General features: G+C 32.9%; 1 protein-coding gene and 1 pseudogene across 1 annotated transcript; one reads left to right on the forward strand and one right to left on the reverse strand.

Moving 5' to 3' along the window:
* Positions 1 to 6,560: 6,560 nt before the first annotated feature.
* On the reverse strand, positions 6,561 to 6,902 carry LOC134241891 (angiopoietin-related protein 7-like). The gene has a single exon (XM_062723904.1). It carries the CDS (start codon positions 6,900 to 6,902, stop codon positions 6,561 to 6,563), a length of 342 nt encoding a protein of 113 aa, XP_062579888.1.
* A 773-nt stretch (positions 6,903 to 7,675) lies between these two features.
* Positions 7,676 to 13,022, forward strand: LOC134241888 (uncharacterized; annotated as a pseudogene).
* The last annotated feature ends 11,305 nt before the right edge of the window (positions 13,023 to 24,327 follow it).

The following is a 24,327-nucleotide window of genomic DNA, read 5'->3' on the forward strand; positions in this document are numbered from 1 at the left end:
TGGAGAAATGAAGGAACGTCCTTTATAACCACGTGCGTACATTTAGAGCATTCCAATCCCAAATAATGCAAAATAAAATAAAGGACGGCGATTAAAATAAAACACGGAAAATACTTTACTAGTATTACATTTAAAGATTATTACAAGCATACTTCCCTCTAAATCCTGATTTGTTTGTTTGTTTCTGGATTTTTTTTTTTTTTTTTTTGCAATTAGACAGATATGGACATCATCCTCACTTGTCCTCATTAAACTATTGATTTATAAATAAAGTAAAATTTTTTTACTTAAGACGCCTTCTGGAGACAACTAACTTTAGGTCACTACTTAAGCACTAAGTATGTTTATAAGGGTATATCCGGTATTTCTAGCTCTCGGTCTTCTAGATGAAATTTTTGAAGTTTTTTAAAGAAATTTCTTTCTACACTTCAGTTTTAGACTAAAACAAATCACACCTCACACAATGCACATTAAGCTAAGTTGAGAAGAATTCTTACATTCTAATTCTACAATTTGAGTTGCAAGAGGATTCGTATTTTATGCAACTACTAGGGTATTAATGTATTTACTGGGTGTGAAATGTTTTGAGTATGTTCGCTTCAGGACAAAAAAGATTTCCTTTACTTTAAAATACTAGTATGTCGCCCCTGCTGACAAAATTAAATGTTAAATAAACGTTTTCTTTTTTCATGTGTCTATCTGTGAACTGATTAGAGCGACTTTTTGTGCACATTTGATTATGATGCCACAATGAAAAAGAAAGTTCTTTATTTAAATCACCATCTTGCTCTTCAGAAAAAGAGCTTGCCAATTCCTTATTCAAACAAAAGGATGACAGGATTCTTAAGGGGACGCCATTGCCTCCCTATAGAAGTTCAAGGAAGTAGAAGAAAATAATAGTTAGAACATATGGTGGCATATTTTACCCGTCTACCCGCAAGAAAAATTATGTCAACAGGCAGGAAAAGTGTCTCCACATTCAGGATATTTATGTCTACATCAAGAAAATTATTTATTTAAAAATCATTATCCTACATTTTGACATCAATAAGTAGCATCTCGACATAATTATTTTGCATGTTTACATACATATCTTGAATTTTTACATAATATTCTCACATGTTAACATACAATTAAAGTTCATCTTTACATTAACTTACATGATTATATAATGAAATGTATGAAGATAACGAACAGTATTCAAGCTCAATAGTCCATCAAATAATACAAAATTGGAACAAAGTAAACACGGACCTCTAAAACATCAGAGGTGAGATCAGGTGTCATGGACGAATCAGCATCCCATGCCGACAGGTCACACCCGCTGGATATCCCTTGTCAGTCCCTGACTTAAAGAACAAAAAATCCGCTGTCAATTCAGTGTGTAATTAATGGACTAACAATTAGTATGAAAAACGTCAGTCAATATTTGACTAAATGATAAAATGTATTTGCTGACAATTCCATTGTATAGACCATAGAACTCACGAAAAGATGACTGTAAACGAGACTGCTGAAACATGTATTCTTGTTTCATCAACATGTTTGTCAATAATTTAACTCGTTTTAGTAATTTTACATACGTAGAGCATGCTCTTGCAAATCGCATCAACTGAGAGATACTGCTGCATAAGTAAGGGAAGTTTACGATTGAAAAGTTAAAGTCATTACGTTTATCACAGGCCTTGGTTGTAAAAATAAGTTTAATGCAACTTTAATTACATTGCATGTCAACATCACATGGCACTAAATTCCAATAATGTTTGAGAGGTTTGTTCTTGCTCTGTTCCTGATTTGTATTGTTTTATTGGATTTTTGAGCTTGTATAATGTTTGTCATCACCATAGTATCTAGTTTAGCTTGTCTACTTAATAATATTCTATATATATTATCGGATACCGACGTTTAAATCTGCTCTTTTTGACATTCAGACCCAAAAAATGACTTCATAAAGATGAACTACATGTTGATGTTATGTCTCATTTTAATAATTCTGATTTTTCTTTCTGAGTAGTGTTAAAAATTTACCATAAAATTATCATCAATACAATATATAACATAATTTTTTTTTTCTTTTATTTTTACACGCAGCCATAGTTTGGCTGAAATACTGCTGACTCAAACAATTAATTATTATCATTTTATTACTTTTTAAGTAATCTTATGCGTGAAAAGAAGAAAACACTTGATGTGGCCTTCAACTCGATATCAATATATATTGACGACGTATTGTCAATTAACAATGGTTATTTCCATTCCTACCTCCATACTATATATCCTGGTGAGCTTGTGATAAAAAATACCACAGAGTCTGATACATCTGTTTCATACTTGGATATTTTACTTGAAAAAGACGTAAGTGGTAATCTAACAACCAAGCTATATGATAAACGTGATGACTTTAACTTTTCTATTGTCAACTTCCCTTACTTATGCAGCAATATACCTTCATCACTTGCATACGGAGTATAGTTATCTCATTTGATTCGACATGCAAGAGCATGCTCTAGTAAGTATAATTACTAAAACGAGGTAAATTATTGACAAACATGTTGATGAAACAAGAATATCAGCATTCTCGTTTAAAGTCATCATTTCGTAAGTTCTATGGTCGATACAATGACGTTGTCAGCAAAAACAATTTATCAATATTAATTTAGAATTTGAAAAATGAAATTTTAGATATATGGAAACATGTATTCACTTTCGAGAAGTACGTGATTCTTGATGAACCCCAAACCAAGCACCTGGGGCCCGTTTCACAAACGTTTCCTAAGATATGTCGTAAGACATAACTTAAGATATACATAAGTTATGACTTAGGAAGTTCCTAAGATTTGTCACAGCTGTTTCACGAAACAATCTTATCTTAAATTTTTCCTAAGTCGTTTCTTAAGTTGTGTATACTCGTAATTTAAAGACTAATGAAATACCTCTCCGCTCTATCTACAACTCTCAGTATGCTAGTATGGGTTATATTTTTAGCTTCAAAAAGGGAGGGGCGGGAGGATTGGAGATTACCCCCACTTTCAAAGGACTTGGACAGAAGTATGCGTTAACTTTGCAAAGTTTGCTGGTAGAACTAAGCATTCACAGACACACCCTTTCAAGCCCTCTTCCCTTCCGGGCACCCGATATTTGTATTTTTAAAAATTGTTCTACGTGTTATACGTTTAATTTATTTTGCTCTTTATAGGGTATCTAATTGTAAATGAAATTCAAAAATGATTGCTTCGTAGCGAACACATGCACATGTGAGGACATTCTTAAAAAAATATTTGCCAATGACTACTCAACGTTAGTTATTCGTGCTGTATAAAGCTTTCTCAAATATATAAAATAAGAATACCACGCCAGAAAAAAAATCCCAAATTCGTGACTACAGATATGAAAATACTAAAAGAAGAGGTTAATAAAGGAAATCTATTGAAATCTCATGCATAGCTAGCTATACATTGTATTAAGCGGAGAGGAAGACTGGTTGTAATATCATGGTCGGAAGAACTGACGGAGCACAGGGGGGGGGATATAAATTTTTTACCGATGTATAGAAAACAAAACTGCGTTATGCTTGTGTTACCTCAATAATAACGTCCTAGAGGAGATTAGACGCAACCATTCTTGGGAGAAACATTTATATATCCGGAGCTTGGTTGGTGGTTCATCAAAAATCATGTACTTATAGAAAGTGAACAAGTGTTTCCATTTATCTAAAATATCATTTTTCAAATTCGAATTTAATATTAATTAAAATACTAGTAATATATAAAAGAAATATACATGTACATGTAGATAAAAAAAAAACATAATATATACATGCATGTATAATAATGGATCAAATCATATGCTAGTTTTTTGTTTACGAAGACGTGCTCTTCAAATGATCGAGAATTATTCCAGCATATGTACATCTATTTCGCCAGCTCCAGTTTTGTGAACAGACATTTTTATATACTTTTGACTAATTTTGACACATGTTTGCCAATTATTGAAATCCTAGTACTGAGTAATTTCATGCAAAGTAAAAATGTTTTAACCTGGAGAGAACGTAGTCATCCATATACTAGTAGTCCATTGGATTTTCTCTCCCCAAACACATTCTTTCTCTCCATAAGAAATCTTGGACAGGAAGCCACAATATTTAGTTTCTTCCTAAGTCATCGATTTACCTGTCCTAAAGTTACGACATAACTTAGGAATATCCTAAGATAAGACGAGGTTAGTGAAACGGATAAGTAATGAACTTAGGAAAAAGTTCTTTCTTAAGATATAACTTAGTCCTAAGTATGCTTTGTGAAACGGGCCCCTGGTCTTTTGTACACCTATATTTTTTTTTAGTTTTGTAAGACGATTGGTGGACAATTGTCTCCATGTACTAATTGTAAAGAAACAAAACAAATATTGAAACAAACCCCTTGAAAACTTAACGTTAATCAATGAGCTTCTCGTTTTTAGTTTCATGAGGTCGCAAACATTGCCTTGGACCTGTCTCCAATGCACATTTTCCATCTCATTAGTAAAGATCAGAGTGTGTCTCCCCAACATTTCTTCTTTCATCATTTTCACCATCTTCAAGGATTGGATACTACAGAAATTGGTAGATTTCATCCAGTAGAACTCTTAAATCACCTAGGATGATTATCAGTGAATCTCTAGGAGAGGAATTCCCCATCCTTCATATCATCGAATGTATCAGTGGTAGTTATATTTCCTATATAAGAGCTGCAGATTACAAGATCCCACTTTAAAACATCCTTCAAAATATTCTACTAAATGAAATATATGGAGATTACGAACAGTGTTTAAGCTCAAAAGTTCATTCAACAATACAAATAAAAGCAGAGCAAACCTGGACCGCTTAAACATCAAAGTGGATCAGGTCCCATGGATAAGTGAGAAAAACCATAGTAACCGGTCACACCCAGCATGTGCTCATTGTCATGATCAGGAAATATCGGAAAATCTGTTGACAAAATTTCAGTACGTAAATAATGACTTAACAATGAATATAAAAAAAACGCCATCTAGCATTTGTTAATAGTAACATATTTTATCGAATGATACAATAAGGATTGGGCATAAGGCAAGGCCTCTGTACACCCTCTCCTTGTATACTAGGTCACGATACAGATATCAAATAATAACACTTGTACATATAAAAAATATGTTAGACTCTGTGATACCTTTTTATTTGAGGCTCGCTGTGATATATCGTATGAACATATGAATGGAAATAACTATTGTTAATTGACAAAACGTCGTCGATATATCTAAACTTGCTGTAGTCTTCAACTCGCCATTTAGATATATTGACGACGTTTTGTCAATTAACAATGGCTATTTCCATTCTTATGTCGATATGCTATATTCCGATGAGCTTGAAATAAAAGATACCACGGAGTCTGACACACTTGTTTCATTTTTCGATATTTTACTTGAAAAGACGTTAATGTTTATCTCACTAACCAAGCTTTACTCAAGAAATGATCATTAGAATATGTTCTACGCATGAACAATTCCCACCTCTGACTTTTTTGGAGGCCCATGTTTGCTCTGCTCCAATTTTGTATTGTTTAATGGACTTTGGAGTTTTTTTTTTGTGTTCGTTATCTCCAAATATTTTATTGAAGGCCACAGCAAATTTTCCAAAATTTTATCTTGGAATATTTAAGAACCTAAATCTGATCTACACCACTTTTTAAATATATCGTTGCATGATACTCCTGAAGGACATCATGCATTGGCGCCACAACAGTACGCAAGAGTCCCGGTTACAAGAGATATTCAATGTAAAATCAAAATGGCCATTGATCTTGTTGAACCCATCTTGAGAGGGTTACAACTTAAAATTATTTCTAACTTCTCTTTTTGAAGATTTCTTAAGAAAAAAGAACTAGCTAAATCTAAACAGGTATTGTTGCGTTTTGATGTGATTTACAGTTTCAAATAGCCTCTCTCATAAGTCATTATTAAAATAAAACACCTGAGTATACAATGAGTTCGTTCAAAGTTTGGAGTGTAAAACATGATGAAAAAGAATGAAATTGTGTAATTTTGACAAAATGTTTTTCCTTCGATTTTTGTATTTGGTTGGAATCAATCCCTCGCTGCTTTGAGGCTTGTGACGCAATTATTTGGATGCCTCCAAGTATCAACTCATTTACGTTCTATTTTATGCACATTTATATGTACTCTAATTCATCTGTTTGTATTTTCACTGCATGTCATTCCCAGGGGATCTGTACTTCATCCTGTGTTGTTTATTTGGACTACCCCCTAAATGGTTTGTTATTTTTTCATTCAAAAATCCACCTTATATCATTTCAATAAACGACGTAATCAACAAAACTTTATAACTGTGTTGGTTATTCTTCACTGCTTTATCACACTAAATTGTCTGAGGCATACATATTCATGAATTAGGATAATTTATCTCGTCTCATGAATTATGGTTCTCTGTTTATATAAATGTGGATAGTTCTTCCATTAATGCGGTAATACTTTCTGATATTTATGTCATTTTACGCTCTAAATTCGGCTTTATTTCCATCTCCACGTGTTTAAGTGAATAGTTTGTGCCAGTCCAGGGTTTCCGTTACACCATCATATTTTTTATCGTCAATTTTCCCATTTCTATAATATTTTCCATTTAAATTGCTCTGATAGTACTTATAAAACCACCATGCTGCGTGGAATCTCTTTGCGCAACTTCCCCCAAATTCCTTCACAACTTGATTATTGTCAAAATCTCGTGTGGAGAATTTTTTATTGTTATGTTTAATCATTCCATCACCGGCGTCCCCCTCGTAACCTCCGATATGCAATTTGTACCCTCCCTCTTCATCACCAACTACAAACGTGCTATATTCAGCGTATTTATGGTTTTTATCCCAGTCCGTCATCTCAACTCTAAGCGTGTAGTGATCCTGATTTGTGAGTCGGTGTATCACGTTGTTCCCGACCCAATGTTCTCCATATACTCCTACAAAATAATAAACGAAGAATTAAATAAAACAACTACTTTAAATATCTTTATGGTGCGAATAGCTTGAAAGGCAAAACACAAATTGCTATGCGAGAATGATATTTCTTTGCAATTTGAAAATTTCTTTCGTAATATAATGTAAAAAAAAATAATAAAGTAGGGAAATGATAGACATGATTGATATTTATTTATGTACTCCCAATTATCCTTTGACGTACTAGTATGTAAAATGTGAAGATAACTAACAATGTTCAATCTCATAAATCCAGTAAACAAAGCAAATCGTGACCAATCAAAACATGGAAAAATCAAATTGTGAACAGGCAATGACGTGGAAAAATCCAATTGTGATCAGACAAAGACGTGGAAAAAACAAATCATGAACAGGCAAAGACATGGATAAAACAACTCATGAATAGGCAAAGACATGGACAAAACAAATCTTGAACAGGCAAAGACATGGGTAAAACAACTAGTGAACAGGCAAATATATGTACAAAACCAATCGTGAACAGACAACGAAAGTATGGAAACTTCAGTACTTTGTTTATTAAAACAGAAGGTAATTTATATTTATAAATTGAAGTTTTCCTAAACAATTTGCAGGCCCAGTTCTCATTCACTATGGGATTGCGATATCGTACGGGGCCTGGTTACACACCAGCGTTGATAGGTTCCTTGGTTACCGGGATGAAAAGTACCTTCTGGAGATGTACGTCTGGTTGTAATTCGACCTTTCAGTCTTTGAGTGCAATAAACTATATATGTATAGAAGTAAGCATGTCTGAGAATAGGGAACAAGGGGAGAGGACCTTTGACTATACAATTCCAGGAGAAGGTCCTTTCGTCGTTGAGTAAGATGATAGAGAACACTACACTTCTTGGCAAATTCAGATAGCATAATATCATTATATAAAAGGAATTCGAAGTTATATCTTGTATATTGTTGTTCTATGTCATTAAGCTATATCTAAAAAAATATTTGCTTGTTAAATTATCTGTTCGTTTTTACCTAGCCATCATTTTGAGAACTCAATGTTTCAATGTTTTTTAAATAGATTTGCAAGTTGTTGCTGGATACGTTTGGACCATGGAAATTCTGCTGGATCCTGGTCAATTCGAAAGGTCTTCAATTTGGCATCTAGGAGTGATATCCAGCAACCTAACACCAGTCCTGTCACAACAGGTAAACTATGTACATGTAAGACCCATCATCTTGTTTTAATATACAAAGTAACAAGAGGCCCGTGAACCACATCGCACACATGAGCACTGTGGCTATGAAAAAAGCAAAAATCAGTCCAGTTTTAAAAAACTTATATGCATGTGGTTCCAACCTACCCCTAAAAGGCAGAAGGAAGGGTGATTTGAGTTAATATGAACATACAAAGGATGCTTACATATTTCTTAGGCTTGCTGTGGCTTTTTTCCCTACAAGTCTGTTCTTTTATTTATGCCCCACCCTATCCCAAGGGGTCATGATTTTAACAAACTTCAATCTACACTACCTGATGATGCTTCCTTATAAATATGACCAATCCTCCCTTTTTTGTTCTTAAAAAGAATATTTTTAAAGATTTTTCCTATGTATTCCTATGTTAAACTTTGATACCCCGCTGTGGCCCTACCCTACCCCGGGGTCATGATTCGAATAAACTTTAAACTACACTACTTGAGGATGCTTCTATAATAAATATGAACAACCATGGCTTTGTTGTTCTTGAAAAGATTTTTAAAGAATTTTCCTATATATTCCTATTTAAAACTTTGGTCGACCATTGTGGTCTCGCCTTACCCCGGGGTCATGATTTGAACAAACTTCAATCTACAACACCTGATGATGCTTCCTCATTAGTTTCATCTTTCCCTACCCAGTGGTTCCTGAGAAGAAGATTTTTAAAACATGCCTCCAGATTTACACTATGTCATAATTATCTCTCCTTGGATAAAAGCATGGCCCTTTATTTGCACAAAATTAAATTCTCTTCCCCTAAGGATGCTTTGTGGCAAGTTTAGTTGAAATTGGCCCAGTTGTTCTGGAGAAGAAGTCGAAAATGTTAAAAGTTTACAGACGGACGGACAGACAGACGGACTACAGAAAAATTGTGATTAGAATATCTCAATTGAGCTTTCAGTTCAGGTGAGTTAATAAAACTTGATCTAAAATGAGCTGATAAGATATTTGACCAAAGTCTGGATGTTACTGTTACTGTAGACCTTTCACGAGGGCTGTTCAATAAATAATGTCCACGGTGCTCGGAAAGAAACGAAAAAAATAACGCTTTTCAATGAATTATTCTTAATGATTTCGCTTAAATATTATCTTTTAATTAAAATACATGTCTGTAACATTTCATCCAATTTTTGATTGTTTTAAAACATATTTTTGAGTATGGTCTTTCGTATACTGGAATATGGCAGATCGTATGATGTTTTTGTGCTTGTTTCTTCTTCCTGAAAGGTGTTTTTACGAGTTTAGGAAATGAAGTCAAAGGTAGAAAGATCTGGCGAATATTATTGGTGTGATAAAACATTTTCTTTCTGCTTATCCCCAAACTCCTTGACTCTTCACGGCCTGTGGGTTTCGACGCTGTCATGAAGAAATTCAATGTGATGGAATCCTGTTTCTGGTTCCTTTCTCTCACAAACCTTTCGATTTTTGTTGTTGTTGCTTTCTAGACTCCTTCAGATATTCAACTGCCTTCCCGAATAAGAATTTGAAAAACAAGACCACTAATATTTAAGAAAATAGCATATAAAACTTTTTTGTGCTTTTACAATTCTTTGCTTTTCTAAACTCTTTGCTGTTCTTGTCAAGTGCATTTTATTGTAAATTTGTAAATGTCAAGTTTCATTGTCTGTTTGAATTTCAGACAAACGTGGATAAGTACAATGTTTGTTTTTTAAATAATTGTTCAGATATTCTTACACTGCGTCGTTTTCACCCATTTTTCAAAACATAGGGTTACCATTGAGTATTTAGCTTTTTAACTGTCAAATGTTTCTTTAAAACAGATTAAACTACCCCCAAATTAATGTCTAGTCGCCAGTCAGATATAATCAGCGATACTTTATTGATTTTTTGGAAACAGTACATGTACATTGGTTCTTGTAAGCCCTTGTCGTCAAGGACGGTACCCATTTTTGATGCCCATCATATCATTTTTGTTCATTGAATTCCACCTGCTCATGTGTCTATAAAACAGATATTGGTTGTTGTAAATTTCACAAATTTCAGTGAATAAATTCCTTCGGATTCATTACAATTTAAACAGCAGCTTAAATGAAGCTTTTAATTCACTCTAGTTACTGATTCTTTACCATTCATTTTAATGCAGTGTCTCGAATAGCCCTTGTTTTTGGGCTTCTCACAATAAAAATACGTGATGAAAAGTGGTGGCATAAACTGTAATCAATTCATTAGAGCTTCAATAATGAGAGAAAATCAAGCTTAATATCATAAGATTTGTATGTTATATATCATAGAGCTCAGGTCATTATTTATGTGTCAAAAAAGGGCCCTTGTATAATTTTTTTCTCTTAACAATTTATTTATTTTCATTTTAACAGTGTATCCTTAGAAAATGTTGATTTAATATTTTTTAAGTATCTTTATCAAAAACTGTAAGAGAGAGAAAATTATTTTTTTTAAATCAGGTTATAGCACATGAAAAAATACAAAATTATAAAGTTTTGCAGGTAAACAATTAAACTCACCAGAAAAACTATAAATAAAATAAATCAAATGTTCATTAGAGGTGATGTGAAGTTAAATTAATTTAAATTAAATTAAAAACATATCCAGAAGTAAACAAAAACTGATGATGAACGAGCTATGTATTTTAATTTTCAATGTTTAATGAACGCCAAAAGCATTACAATAAAAATTGTAGAAAATGTCTTCAATATGAACATTTTTAAGGTTTCAGTCGAACTTTTCAGACTACAGAATGCTTGCCTTAAGGCTTGCCTCACAAATTCCAGTAGCAGATGCTGATGATGATATTTTAAGATCTCGTTGGTCCACGGGGTCAGAGTGTGTCTCTGTCTGTTCCGCTCTCCCTTACGCCAGCTTAGATAGATTAATTCAATATTTGCTAGATACCATATCATTATAATTAAGTATAAAATTTTGTCATCCCACAATGATACTTTTCCACTTAAAATCAAAACTAAGCAATTCTTACTTGAATTTGATTTTTATGAATAGATTTTTTAATGTTTTCATAGAAAACATGCACGATATCCTTTCCATCAAATCACACCGTGAATGGTACATATGCTGTAGCCGTAACTGGGAAGACTTTCCCCGCTCAAATATTACTATTGGTGGGACGACGTATTCTCCTTTTGACCCCATGACGCCAATTCATCTCTAGGTGAACTTAAAAAAAATCAAACCAAGATGTATTCCATTTTTTTTTTAATTCAAACTTTGAAGGATTTTCAGTTCTTAATGAATTTAATGTGAATTTTCCAGTTTCTTGTCAGGACCGCTAATTTGTATGGTTGTTGTGAGGAGCGACCTGTTTCTGTCAATAACACTCCTCCAGAGGGTACCATTTTTAACGTTTTGATGGGACAAACGTTACACATCTCATTTTACATCGCTAGCAATCAAACGTACGTTCTTTTAAATATTGCAAGGTTCAATTTGTTTTAATCCTCTATATACATATATACATACCGGTATTACTTTTCTAGAAATTGACAAGTGTGCAAGTCAACCAGGCCTGGATAATGGGATATGTACATATTTTGTTAATTCGTTTTCTTGCTTCAGTCATCCTGGATCTACTGGCGGTAATTGTGAAACAGGTAAATACCAGCTTATCTGAGAGGGTTTTTTTTTCTCTTTTTTAAGGTAACTTTAACTGTTTCAATGAATGGAAGGGGTATTTATCAGTTTCAGATTATATTATGGTTTCTTTGGATTTTACATATTTTACTTGTTATTCGGTCAAATTTTCTAGACATAAACGAGTGTGCAAGTTTTCCGTGTCTTAATGAAGGCTCATGTGTGGATCAGATAAACCTCTACCAATGCGCATGCGCTGCTGGCTTTGAAGGATATAACTGTGAGATTGGTAGGTACTGTGTCTGCTTTAGTTAAAGTGGATCTGAAGTTATCTATTAATCTGTTCTATGTCCTTTCTGTCCATAGTGGTACGTAACTAATTATTTTATGTTTTGAGAACTTTGGAAACGTTCGAAATAATTTTCACCAAATATTTTTTTTATCTTGAATTTTAGCTCTTATAAAAAAATATATGCACAACTGGTAAAGGATATCAAAGCCCACCATAGGTGTCAGCAATAGCTTAAATCAATTTCATCTCCAAAAATCATATCTGATATTAATGATAAATATCATCTCTTTGACTATGTTTGGAAGGCTAAAGAAGACCTATCATTCAACTTCAGTATAAATGCATTGTCTATGCCCATCCTGCCCAGGTCGTAACTATGGTTTACATGATTGCTGCTGCTAATCAGTAATGTCTGACTATATCTCAATTTAGATTAGGGGAAAGATCTTAATATTCATTCTATTCAGGTAATTATATGCAAATTTACATTTCTCGTCTTTTACAAACATTAACGAATGTGAAACTGACCCATTTAATATTCCTGTTTGATTGATTTGATGAGCTTAATGATCGAACTTGTAAACTCAATGAGTTCAAATTGGCAGCATTAGTAACAGCATTGGGACTTACTGCTGGAATCATTTTATTTCTCGTCTGTAAAAACAAGAAGAAATACAAAGAAGACCATTCCTGGTAACTCTCTCTTTCTCTCTCTCTCTCAAGCTCAGATTGCTTAAAATCTATCTTTGACTGCTCTTCATTTAGATGAATTCGTTTTTTTGAATTAAGGCTATCTAACGACATAGATGTTCGTAAACGTGACTCTCAGCCAAAACTTGTGTAAGTCAATATTGACTTTCAAAAGAAATTCGTTAAAAAAAGTTGTCACAATTTTTTAACATTTTTCTTTAATTATTTTTTGTAGATACCAGCCAAAGTTGGTTTAAAACAACCTAGTTCGGTATGTAACTTGTTAAGTGCATGGCTTGCCACCAAAAAATTGATTGCTTCTGTCTCCTCGGCTGGGTGACGTGGTAGTGTATTTATTTATTTATAATTTATTTATTTAAAAAAAAATAGATATACCAAGTATATCTATACAGTCATGTAGAGGCCTGCCCATCACAATCTATCGGCAATTCTCGGCTGACTCCGCTCCGCTCCATTCAAACCTCGTATGTGATAGGTGGAGTAATACGCATCAAGTCGACACATTTTTCCGCCGGAAACTGCATTGTCACTCATTTCATATTTCGCTTTGCCTCAAGTTCTTCGAAAAGGTTTGTTTATTTGTGTAATTCCTCATGTTAATTACAACCATATGTTAGTAGTCTTTGAAAGCAGTGTTGAGTGTGCAACAAAATAACTCGGATTACTAAAGTTTAACATTTGAATGAAATCCAAATAAAATCAGATGACTGACTCAGCAAGGTGGTAGAACGTCTTTGACGTCCGAGGTTAGTTTGCGAGGTACGATCCACCTGAGGAGCTCCGAATGCATCTCAATTAAAGAGATGGAACAGAGATTTGAGGCTTGAAGCACTAGGTGAAAAAAGAAAATGGGTATTTTCTTATCACCAATAAAAGATTTATCATACTAAGATTTATCAAATATATATATACAATATACATAATACAAACAAGAAGAAATACAAGGAAGTAGACCATTCATGGTAACTCTCTCTCTCTCTCTCTCTCTCTCTCTCTCTCTCTCTCTCTCTCTCTCTCTCTCTCTCTCTCTCTCTTGTATTTACAACCACTGACTCCTTAAAGTATATGTTTTGAACGCTTTTGATTTAGATGAGTTCATTTGTTTTGATTTTAGGCTATCTAACTACTTAGATGTTCGAAAAACCTGACTCTCAGCTAAAATTTGTGTAAGTATATATTGACTTTCAAAATAAATTTACTTTAAAAAAAAAGTTTTCAAAATTTAAAAAACCTAGTTCGGTATGTATATATATATATATATATATATATATATATATATATATATATATATATATATATATATATATATATATATATATATATATATATATATATATATATATGCCGTATTAGTGTTTTATTTTAAAAGTAATAAATATATGTGGTGTCTCATCAAGTTATATAAGTTATATACTTTCTGCAAATAAGACAATTCCCCTCCATCACTTTTAAAAGTTATGGAATATTATTTGGTAAAAATTATTTTCTCTCCGTGTCGGATAAAAAACCGCCTCTTATTGAAATATTCATGATCACGTTGTCTCGCATGTTTACAGCAAACAATGGTCCAATCTCGTGAATGAACCGAAAAGCATGATGGTCTACTACGATATTACTACAAACACGTGAGTTAGGGATTGTCAATATTGAGAGCACCTCAGAGTTGGTTACTTTTTGTACCGAGGAATAATCACGTGCAATTGTCTTTTCAATGGGCATTTTCGGTTGGGTGAACTTCTACAGATGTCAGCGACTATGGATAAAGAAGTGTGGAAACCATGTTGTGCCAAAATGAAATAACTAATACAAACAAATGATATAATTTGATCAATCAAAATGGTTATTAGATACATTCGATTCTGCATTTCTTAATGGTTCAAAACAACAAAAAGTATTCCAAAGAATATCATGTATAAATCTGCACATAAATATCCCCCACCCCTCGGATGAGACCGTATAAACCGAGGCCCCGTGTCGCAGTAGGTGCTGGCACGAAAAAAATCCCTCCCTGCTCAATGGCCCTGAGTGCCGAGTATAGGACAAAATTTGCAGCTCTCCACCGGCAAATGGTGGCGTCTCCATATGAGTAAAAAATTCTCGAGAGGGACGTTAAACAATCAATCAATTAATCTATTCCCCCACCCACTTAAAAAAAACCCCGATGCTACCTACCTGAATTAATTTTTCTTAAAGGTGTTAATCGAAATGCTTGGTTGTGCCCTCGAACTGGAATAGTTTTTAGAGGCCTTGAATTCCTTGATCAATTTTATTTTATTAGCCCAACTATATTTTTAAGAAGGCAAGATGTATGGTATGTAAGTTTCATCTACATATGTTATGTAGTTCATATTAAAAAACCAAAAGGGATAATTGACGATATCCCATTCAGGGTGTAAACATAGCAGTTTAAATTACTTTCCATACATTGTACTTGACATAAAATATTTTTTGCGCATAATGCACTCCATACTGAAGATCCGTAAATGTTCACCCAACCGAAAATGTCCACTAGCAGTACAGCACGGGGAAACTCTAAACAAACGGACCTGTACAATGGAGTGGGGGAAACTTTAATTTTCATCACTGTTAATCATTTGTATGCAAATATGATCATGGGATTATTAGATAATAATGTACATAATGCATCAAGTCTTTCTGAGAGCGATTTAAAAAACTAGCTTTTTTGAAAAACACATGTAGTATTTTATGTAGTAACCCATAAATGCATTAAATGCAACTCATTGAGCTGATTGGTCTATTTGTGTCCCTCACTGAACAGACGTCACAAAATATATTTTCCTCGACCTGATGATTCTCGCAATGCTTTTCCCGCGCACATGCGCAGATCCAGGATAAACGTCAATCCTTTATAAATAATATGCATGAGAATATCGTGTTCTTTTCCTGACCAGTACTTTGTTAATACCGAATAAAATTTCGTCGAATTTGCAAGAATGCTTCATTTTTGGTAGCTTATCATACTCCAGAAATTTTTGTTCGGTTTCAGCTGTGCAAAAATACTGTTTAACACGGCATACATATCTTTAAGGGTATAGCCGGTATTTCTAGATAAAATTTTTGATTGATTCTACACTTCAGTTTTAGACTAAAAAATACACACATTTTCGACATTATTTTCTGAGGGCTTGTCCCGAGACACTACTAATTGTAGGCTTACATTCACAAGGAAACGTTTAATTGATACCTTTAAAAAGGTTTACATAAACAAAACCGGCATTATAGATGCCCCGCAACTCATTTCAAAGGCACTCTTTCGCACTTTAAGCTGAGTGGAGAACAAACCTGACATTTTAATATACAACAATTTCAGTTGCAAGAGGATTCATGTTTTATGCAACTACTAGGGTTTTAATGTATTTACTGGGGTAAACAACTAGGTGTGAAACGTTTTGAGTATGTTTCGCTTCAGAACAAGAAGATTCCCTTTAAAATTTCGCTTCCCCTGAAAAAATTAAATGCTGCATAAACGTTTTCTTTTTTTTTCATGCATCAATCCATGACTTTGCATCTATATATTAACTAGTTCCGACCAAATAAAATATACAGTGATCATGGTTCACATAAGTGTTCAAGTTTATGTGTGTAATTGATGAATAAGCCAACATGTCTCTCTACTATTAGTGACTCACATTAATTGCAGGATTTAGTTGCATACAAGATATTTAGTCACTCCCTTCTAGAATTTCTGAACCACAGAGTATTTACAGAGACTGATTTGTCGTCTGTATTTCTGTATGTCAAACCACTCATAGAAAATTAGTCAGAAACGCATTTTACTTACCTACTGTTGTGTTCAAGACAGTTAACAGAATAACCAGGGTTGATAAATCCATTATAAAATCTGAAAGTAAGAGTTAATATAAAGAGATATATTCACCATCGTATCTCAAATAAGTTGTCGCTGTCCACTTCTATGTATATGATGAGTCATTATCACAATGAAAAAGTGTTTTCCGTATAAGGCCCACAGTGTTTTGTACGATGGGATTATCCATGAGAGCCACTACAGTGCATTCAGTAAAGCAGAACAGTGTCTAATTCTTTTAAGATGCAGGTTGTTTCCTGGTAGGGGGTAGGGGGACAGCATTCCTGTACATTTCTGTATACTTTGTTAATCATGTCTCCTTTACCTGTTTACTTTAGGACCCTTAGGTAAATTATAAATTATACATATGCTATGAATCCACTAACCTTCGTCAGTGAGTATCACCGAAATACGGCAAATTGTTAACTAGTAGCCCTCTTCCCACATGTGTTTATTTACCTACAGGTGTAACTTTTAGATGCAATGCAAATTTTTACTGTTGGTGTGTGAATGTTAATTTTTGCAATGTGCCCAAATGCACTCACTGTCTGCAGTATATCAATGTGATGTTTGAACTTTTAAAGCATTTTTTTTATTCTTTGGGCTTTCTATAGTTGTTCATCATCTTAGTGATCCTTCTATGATGCATCAGGAAAAATTATATTTCTTGTTTAAATGACAAGTCAACTTGACTTAATAAACAATGGATTACCATGGTTCTTTCTAATATAAAAAGAGCATATTTTAATGAAATTGATAATACTATATTTTATCAACTACATGTATTTCAAAATTTCAGAATTTTCAGCTAGCTGGATAATACATAAATTTTGCACCAGTAGGAAGAAAATTTACTCACGACCATCCTCACTCTGCGCTAAATTAAACTGAATCATATGTAAAAATTTGTTCATCTTGAGAAAAAGGCACATGTGAACGGTTAATAGATCTTAACAGATAGGAGAGAACAAGAAATTTAACTGAATTTATCTCGTTTAAATTTTTTTTTCTAATTTTATAGAAAAAATGCGTAGATCTGCATGGTTTATTTGAAGATCGTGTATATATCTAGTTAAATTTAATGATAGAACAAAATTAGCGCTTTAGTAGGAACATGTTTTTAAGATAAATAAAAAATATTCACTTCAATCAAGAAGTTAATAATAGAGAGTATAGTATTTCCACTGTATAACGAAATTTCTCAAACTTCTAGATTTTCAAAGGTAAAATCTGCAGCATTTCAATAATAGAAATTATACATGATGGTTTTTCTTTTTTTTTCTTTTTTAACTCTTAAACACAAGAGATAACCAAATTAAAAGTGTTTTGTACCAATATATCTGTCTGCAAATTACATCTAGAACATCAGACTGTCCTGCTCTTCTGTTTTATCTAGAAAATATTTCCTGTAAACAAGACATTAATGATTTTTTTAACTCTCAACAATACTTAACTTTCTATTTCAGACTTTCAACTTTAACGGGGAAACATAATATTTAACACTATAAATATATTTATAAAAGTTATGGTAAAACACGTGTGTTTGTTATGTATGCAGATTAAGTTCATCGGTAAAGGAGATCAATTGGTTGTTCATTTGTTTACGGGTGAATAGGTTGAATCCGTGCTACGCATGATTCAGTCACGTTTAAGGTAGATTTTCGGGTGTATAAAGTCATTCGAGGTTCGGTGCGACATTGCCACAGACTAATGTTCACTTAGATCGGAGATAGAAATCAGTCTATACTAGACGAGCCTAGTTTTCTACTCATGAAGTCATGCAGAAACAGTTGCTGATTAGGTCTATATATGTACAAACAAACAGAGCCGAGGTCCCGGACATCTCTGACACGTTTGGTCCAATGTTGGGGAAATTTGAAGACATTTGCAGCTATACACACTGGTAATTTCGTTTTTTTGCGACTTTCTCAAAGAAAGAAACGACTGTATAAAAGTAATATTTGTTGAATTTATAACACTGTTTATTCGATTATTTACGATAATGTAAAGGGGACTATATATGCATCCTTTGTGTTTTTCACATTCTGTTAATTGTAATTTCTGAAAGCTTGAGTGATTGAACCGTTTTTCAACGTCTCATCTTCTGCCAGTATTGTTTCTTTCATTATTACTAAGCTACGACTACGACTATATCAGCAGATAGAGGCACGCACAGAACAGAAAATCTGGTAAGCATTTGGACAAAGATAAATGTCCGCTTTTCAGCTTGAATTTAGCTCTGTAAAAAAAAAATACATGTGCAACTTGAGAATGAGTTTAATTCTGGTAAAGTCATGGTAGTAATTAATACACGTATGTACCTGTACATGGTACATGTATATATAATTTTATATCTATATGATTCGAATTTGGTAGCAATTATGAACAAAGTTCCAATGTTTCTAATTCGTAGTTACGAGACACACTTTTTTTGAAACTAAATGTATTTGAATTTCATTATATGGTTTGAACAGTTCTAAAATTTTACAATTCAAATGTGACACACTGATGCATGTAGAACTGTATGTAGCTTGTTCATTGTTCTGAGGCTGTTTTCAAATCTTGGAAATTATGTAATTGAATATATATTTCCTGATATTAACTCGCAAAGTGATGAAACGTCGTTTTATAAAATTTTATTTAAATTCTTATTCGATTAAAACTTTTTTTAGCCACAGTGGTTTTTATTCTCCTATTTATAGACGTTGTTTCAAAAAGTAGAAATGAAGTACATAGAGTAAATGCATGGTATTGATGCTCCAAAATATTCCGATGCTGATAAATATGATAGCTTGATTCGGTTCAGATCATTCTTTTTACGAGGATTGGTTTAAGAGAGTTTTTAAGACAGCCTTCATTATGCAGATGGCATGACCTAATTTAGTGTTTTCTATCTGTTATGAAGAAAATATGTCTCAAAAAATTTAATATTTTGATGATTTTTGCAAGACCTAGTACTACTGATGTAATGCAGACAAAGCCATATACCAAAGTCAGTACATGTAATTAGCTTGTTGAAACTGCATGGTATGGTCTGAGATGTTGTATGATGTAGACAAGACCCTTATCAAGTTCTGTAAGTAGCTTGAAAAAGCTGGCAAGGTCTGAGATGTTGTAAGATGCAGACAAGGCCGTTTTCAAGTTCTGTAAGTAGCTTGAAGAAGCTGGCATGGTCTGAGATGTTGTATGATGCAGGCAAGGTCCTTTTCAAGTTCTGTAAGTAGCTTGAAGAAGTTGGCATGGTCTGAGATGTTGTATGATGTAGACAAGGCCCTTTTCAAGTTCTGTAAGTAGCTTGAAGAAGCTGGCATGGTCTGAGATGTTGTATGATGTAGACAAGACCCTTATCAAGTTCTGTAAGTAGCTTGAAGAAGCTGGCATGGTCTGAGATGTTGTAAGATTTAGACAAGGCCCTTTTTAATTTCTGTAAGTAGCTTGAAGAAGCTGGCATGGTCTGAGTTGTAGTATAATGCAAGCAAGACTCTTTCATATTCTGTAAGTAGCTTGAAGCTGGAATGGTACATTATGTACATTGTTTATACAAGTCTTTTTTGAGATTTTCTTATTTGCGACAAAGTTTGCAATTTTGAAATTTAGTATATTTAGTATATTTAGCCAAAGACCTTGACAAGACCTATAAGTATATTGATTCTTTTTTTCCGGGAATTTGGAAGTATTTTATGAAGTTGGCGAGAACTGACATATATCTGACACATGAGCTATTCATAATCTGTGAATATCTTTATTATGTTGGTATGGCCTGGGAGAATGAGGCCTTATATATTCAGAGAGAGGATGTATTATTCACATAGTCTCTTTTAAATCAATATGTATCTTATCAAAGAAGTTGGCATGACCTTAGATATAGTTGCTTTCATGCCTTTTCAACATTTAAAAAATTATAGTATCTAACTGAAGCTGGAAACTCGTTTTAAATACAAGCACATAAACTTCAAAAGATATACAAACGTATACTGCAAATTGTTTTGAGATGTATTTGCAGACGTAATAATGAAATTTGCAATTGACAAAGCGAAACTGCTGTACGTACGTATTTATATTTTAATAGCTTAACTACTAATATAGCATTGACTTGATTATTCTGTAAAGAAGGCCATATTGTAACAGTGCTTTTTAAAGGCTCAAGCTCCGTTGGATTCTAAGCGTTTAGAAAATGTTTTGGGAATAATTAAGCAGATTTAAATCACAATCTGAATTTGAAACTTTTGGAGCAATGTTTTTTTTCAGATATCTTTACTCAGGAGAGACGGACTGCAAAACTTTCATTGAAGGATTTGTCTGAAGACTTCCAAAGCTGCGTTTTAAAATCAAGGTTTGGACAAATCACCTTTAGTCAAAACCAAAGAGCATAAATTTGGGGGCTTGAAAATGATAGACTATCAAAATTTTGGTACTTCATTGAAATCTAGTTGGGTAAGGCGGGTTATGTGCTCAAGTGCAAAATGGGTTAAATTACTTGAAGCAGAATTGGGAATAAGTATAAATCATCTTTGGCTGTTTGGAATTGACTTTATTAAGAATCTGAGTAGTACCACGAAAAATAAGTTTTGGAAAGATGTTTTCTCTAGCTGGTGTAAAGTAAATCAGGCTAAAGCTGTAGCTGATTTAAGTCCTCTCCAAGAACACATATGGCATAATCCAGGAGTTACCATTGGTGGCCAGTCAATTTTCATCAAAAGTTACTTTAATTCGGGCTTTGTTTTTATCAATGATTTTTTAGATTTAAATGGAAACTTTTACAGTTTTGATTTTATTCATAACAACTTGAAGGTAAATACAAACTATGTTGAATATGCCGGACTAGGAACAGCAATTAGAAAGAGACTATCATGTTTTAAGAATTATGAAATAAAGCCAATGCCTAGACCGATGCTTCCATCCAGCCTTGAAATTTTCTTAAAGAGTAAAAAAGGGTGTAACGATATGTATAATGTTCTTATTAGAAATAAAAAGGGCAATATAACTTCAGTTATAAAATGGAGTGAAAATGGGGAAGAATTTAGTGAAAAATACTGGGAAAAAATTTTTGAGCTACCTTTCAAAACAACCCAAGAATCAAAACTTCAATGGTTACAATTCCAAATCTTACATAGAATAATTCAAACTAATTGCCATCTGTTTAAATTAAGACTTATTGATTCACCATTATGCTATTTCTGTGAGAAGGATATTGAAACTATTGATCACTTTTTTGTTGAATGTTCTGCTGTAAAAGAAATATGGTTAGAGATTGAAGAATGGATCTTGCAAAAAGTGAACAAGTCTGTTTGTTTTGATAGACAATCAATTTTATTTGGTAAATTTTTAAACAGAAACTCCTACAAGTTAGAAAATCTACTTATTCTGATCATAAAACAATATATTTTTGCTAGTAAGTATGCCAAAACTATAAAATTAAACATTGAGACTTTGAAAAATGTTATTACTGAAAGAATTAGAGTAGAAAAATATCTTTTGTTAAAAAATTGTAAATATGATGAATTTGAAAGACACTGGCAGGAAGTATTTGAAAAACTTTAAAATTTTCTTTTCGCTAGCTGTTCAATAAAGTGTGTGCCCCCTCATCTCTCTCTCGCTCACTTTCTTTCTTTCCCCCTTTCTCTCCCTCTCTCTTTCCACATAAACTTTCACACTAGTTTTTATTATTATTTTTTTGTTTCTGTTTTTTGCTTTATTTGTATATGTATTTATGTATACGTCTCTTTCATATTTGTGTAATTTGTGTGAAAGTTAAAATAAACTTCTCAAAAAAAAAAAACAAAAAAAACAAAAACAAAGAGGACTTAAATGTCCATTCTGGTAGGTGTGGTTCAGTTCATTTGTCCTATTGCTAATAACCAAGAGATGTATAGAACATGTTAATAATAGTGTTTGATCAGATGAGTATAATTTATGATTGTACTTAAATTTATTTTATATTGTAAAAATTTATTCTTGTGTATCTGGAAGTCAAAGTTTTGTACAAGAAACAGAAATTATGTATTCACTCAAAATTATAAGTTCATATAAGTAATTGAAGCTTCAAATTGAAATCTTTACATAAAATTACATTTCATGTATGTTAAGTTTCATTGATACTCTGATAAGAGAGATAATACTGAATGACTCTGAAATGTATATTATTCCTATATATATTTGCAAGTTGAAGTGTCTTTTTGTCTTATTACTTGTATTCTACTTACAAATACATTTCTTTTTAGAAAATCCTTAAGGTTCAAGCAACATTTTATATGAGTGAACAGAGAATTTATAAACCTTAATGTAATTGAAAGTTCTTTGAACATATGTAGGTATAGAAATGTCCTCTATCTAGCCTTAAATTAATTCTAATAGTGTGGCAATTTGGAGTAATTATTTTCATATGCATTGGAAATACATTTTAAAATTGTTTTATCTCTTTTGTTCATTGTTTTATGCTTTCTGCACCTTGGTTTGGTATTTAAATATCCAACCGGTAGGCAGTTGGATATTTTGAATATCCAACCGATGGCCAGTTGGATATTTTGAATATCCAACTAGTGCTGGTTGAATCGGTAAAATATACGTAGACTAATAACAATGGGTGACGTCACAGAAGTTTTTTAAATTTTAGTAAAGTTTTGTGATGAGAAATTTTCCAAAACTTTATCTGGGAATTTTTAAGAACTTAAATCTGATTGATGCCACTTTTTAAATATTATATTGTTGCATTATACCCCTGAAGGACATCATGCATTGGCGCCACCACAGGACGCAAGAGTCCCGGTTACAGGAGATATTCAATGTAAAATAAAAATGGCCATTGATCTTGTAGAGCCCATCTTGAGATGGTTACAACTTAATTATTTCTAACTTCTCTTTAAGAATATTTCTAAAGAAAAAAGAATCAGCTAAATCTAAAAAGGTATTGTAGCGTTTTGATGTGATTTACAGTTGCAAATACCCTATCTTATTAGTCATTATTAAAATAAAACACTTGAATATAACAATAAGTTCGTTCAAAGTTTAGAGTATAAAAACATGATGAAAAAGAATGAAATTGTATAATTTTAGCAAAATGTTCTTTTTTTTCTTCGATTTTTGTACTTGTTTGGAATCAATCCCTCGCTGCTATGGGCTTATGACGCAATTGTTTGGATGCCTCCAAGTATCCACTCATTCTTGTTCTATTTTATGCACTTAAATATGTACTCTAATTCATCCGTTTGTATTTTTACTGCATGTAATTTTCTAGTCATTCCCAGGGGATCTGTAATGCTTCATTCTGTGTTGTTTCTTTGGACTACCCCCTAAATGGTTTGTTATATTTTCACTCAAAAATTCACATGTCATTTAAATAAACGACGTAATCAACAAAACTTCATAACAGTGTTGGTTATTCTTTACTGCTTTTTCACACTAAATTGTCTTATAGGAGGCATAAATATGCATGAATTAGGATATTTTATCTCCTGTCATGAATTATGATTCTCTGTTTATATAAATGTAGATAGTTCTTTCATTTAATGCAGTAATATTTTCTGATATTTATGTCATTTTACGCTCTAAATTCGGTCTTATTTTCATCTCCACATGTTTAAGTGAATATTTTGTGCCAGTCCACGGTTTCCATGCTACACCATCATATTTTTTATCGTCAAATTTCCCATTTCTATAATATTTTCCATTTAAATTGCTCTGGTAGCACTTTTAAAACCACCATGCTGCGTGGAATC

The sequence above is a fragment of the Saccostrea cucullata genome, unplaced genomic scaffold, assembly GCF_032062105.1.
Source record: "Saccostrea cucullata isolate Sc308-1 unplaced genomic scaffold, CSIRO_AGI_Scuc_v1 ctg10935, whole genome shotgun sequence".
Taxonomy (NCBI): domain Eukaryota; kingdom Metazoa; phylum Mollusca; class Bivalvia; order Ostreida; family Ostreidae; genus Saccostrea; species Saccostrea cuccullata.

Excerpts from the sequence above, each read along its gene's own strand:
- LOC134241891 (XM_062723904.1), bottom strand. The coding sequence starts at position 6,902 with ATGACGGACTGGGATAAAAACCATAAATACGCTGAATATAGCACGTTT.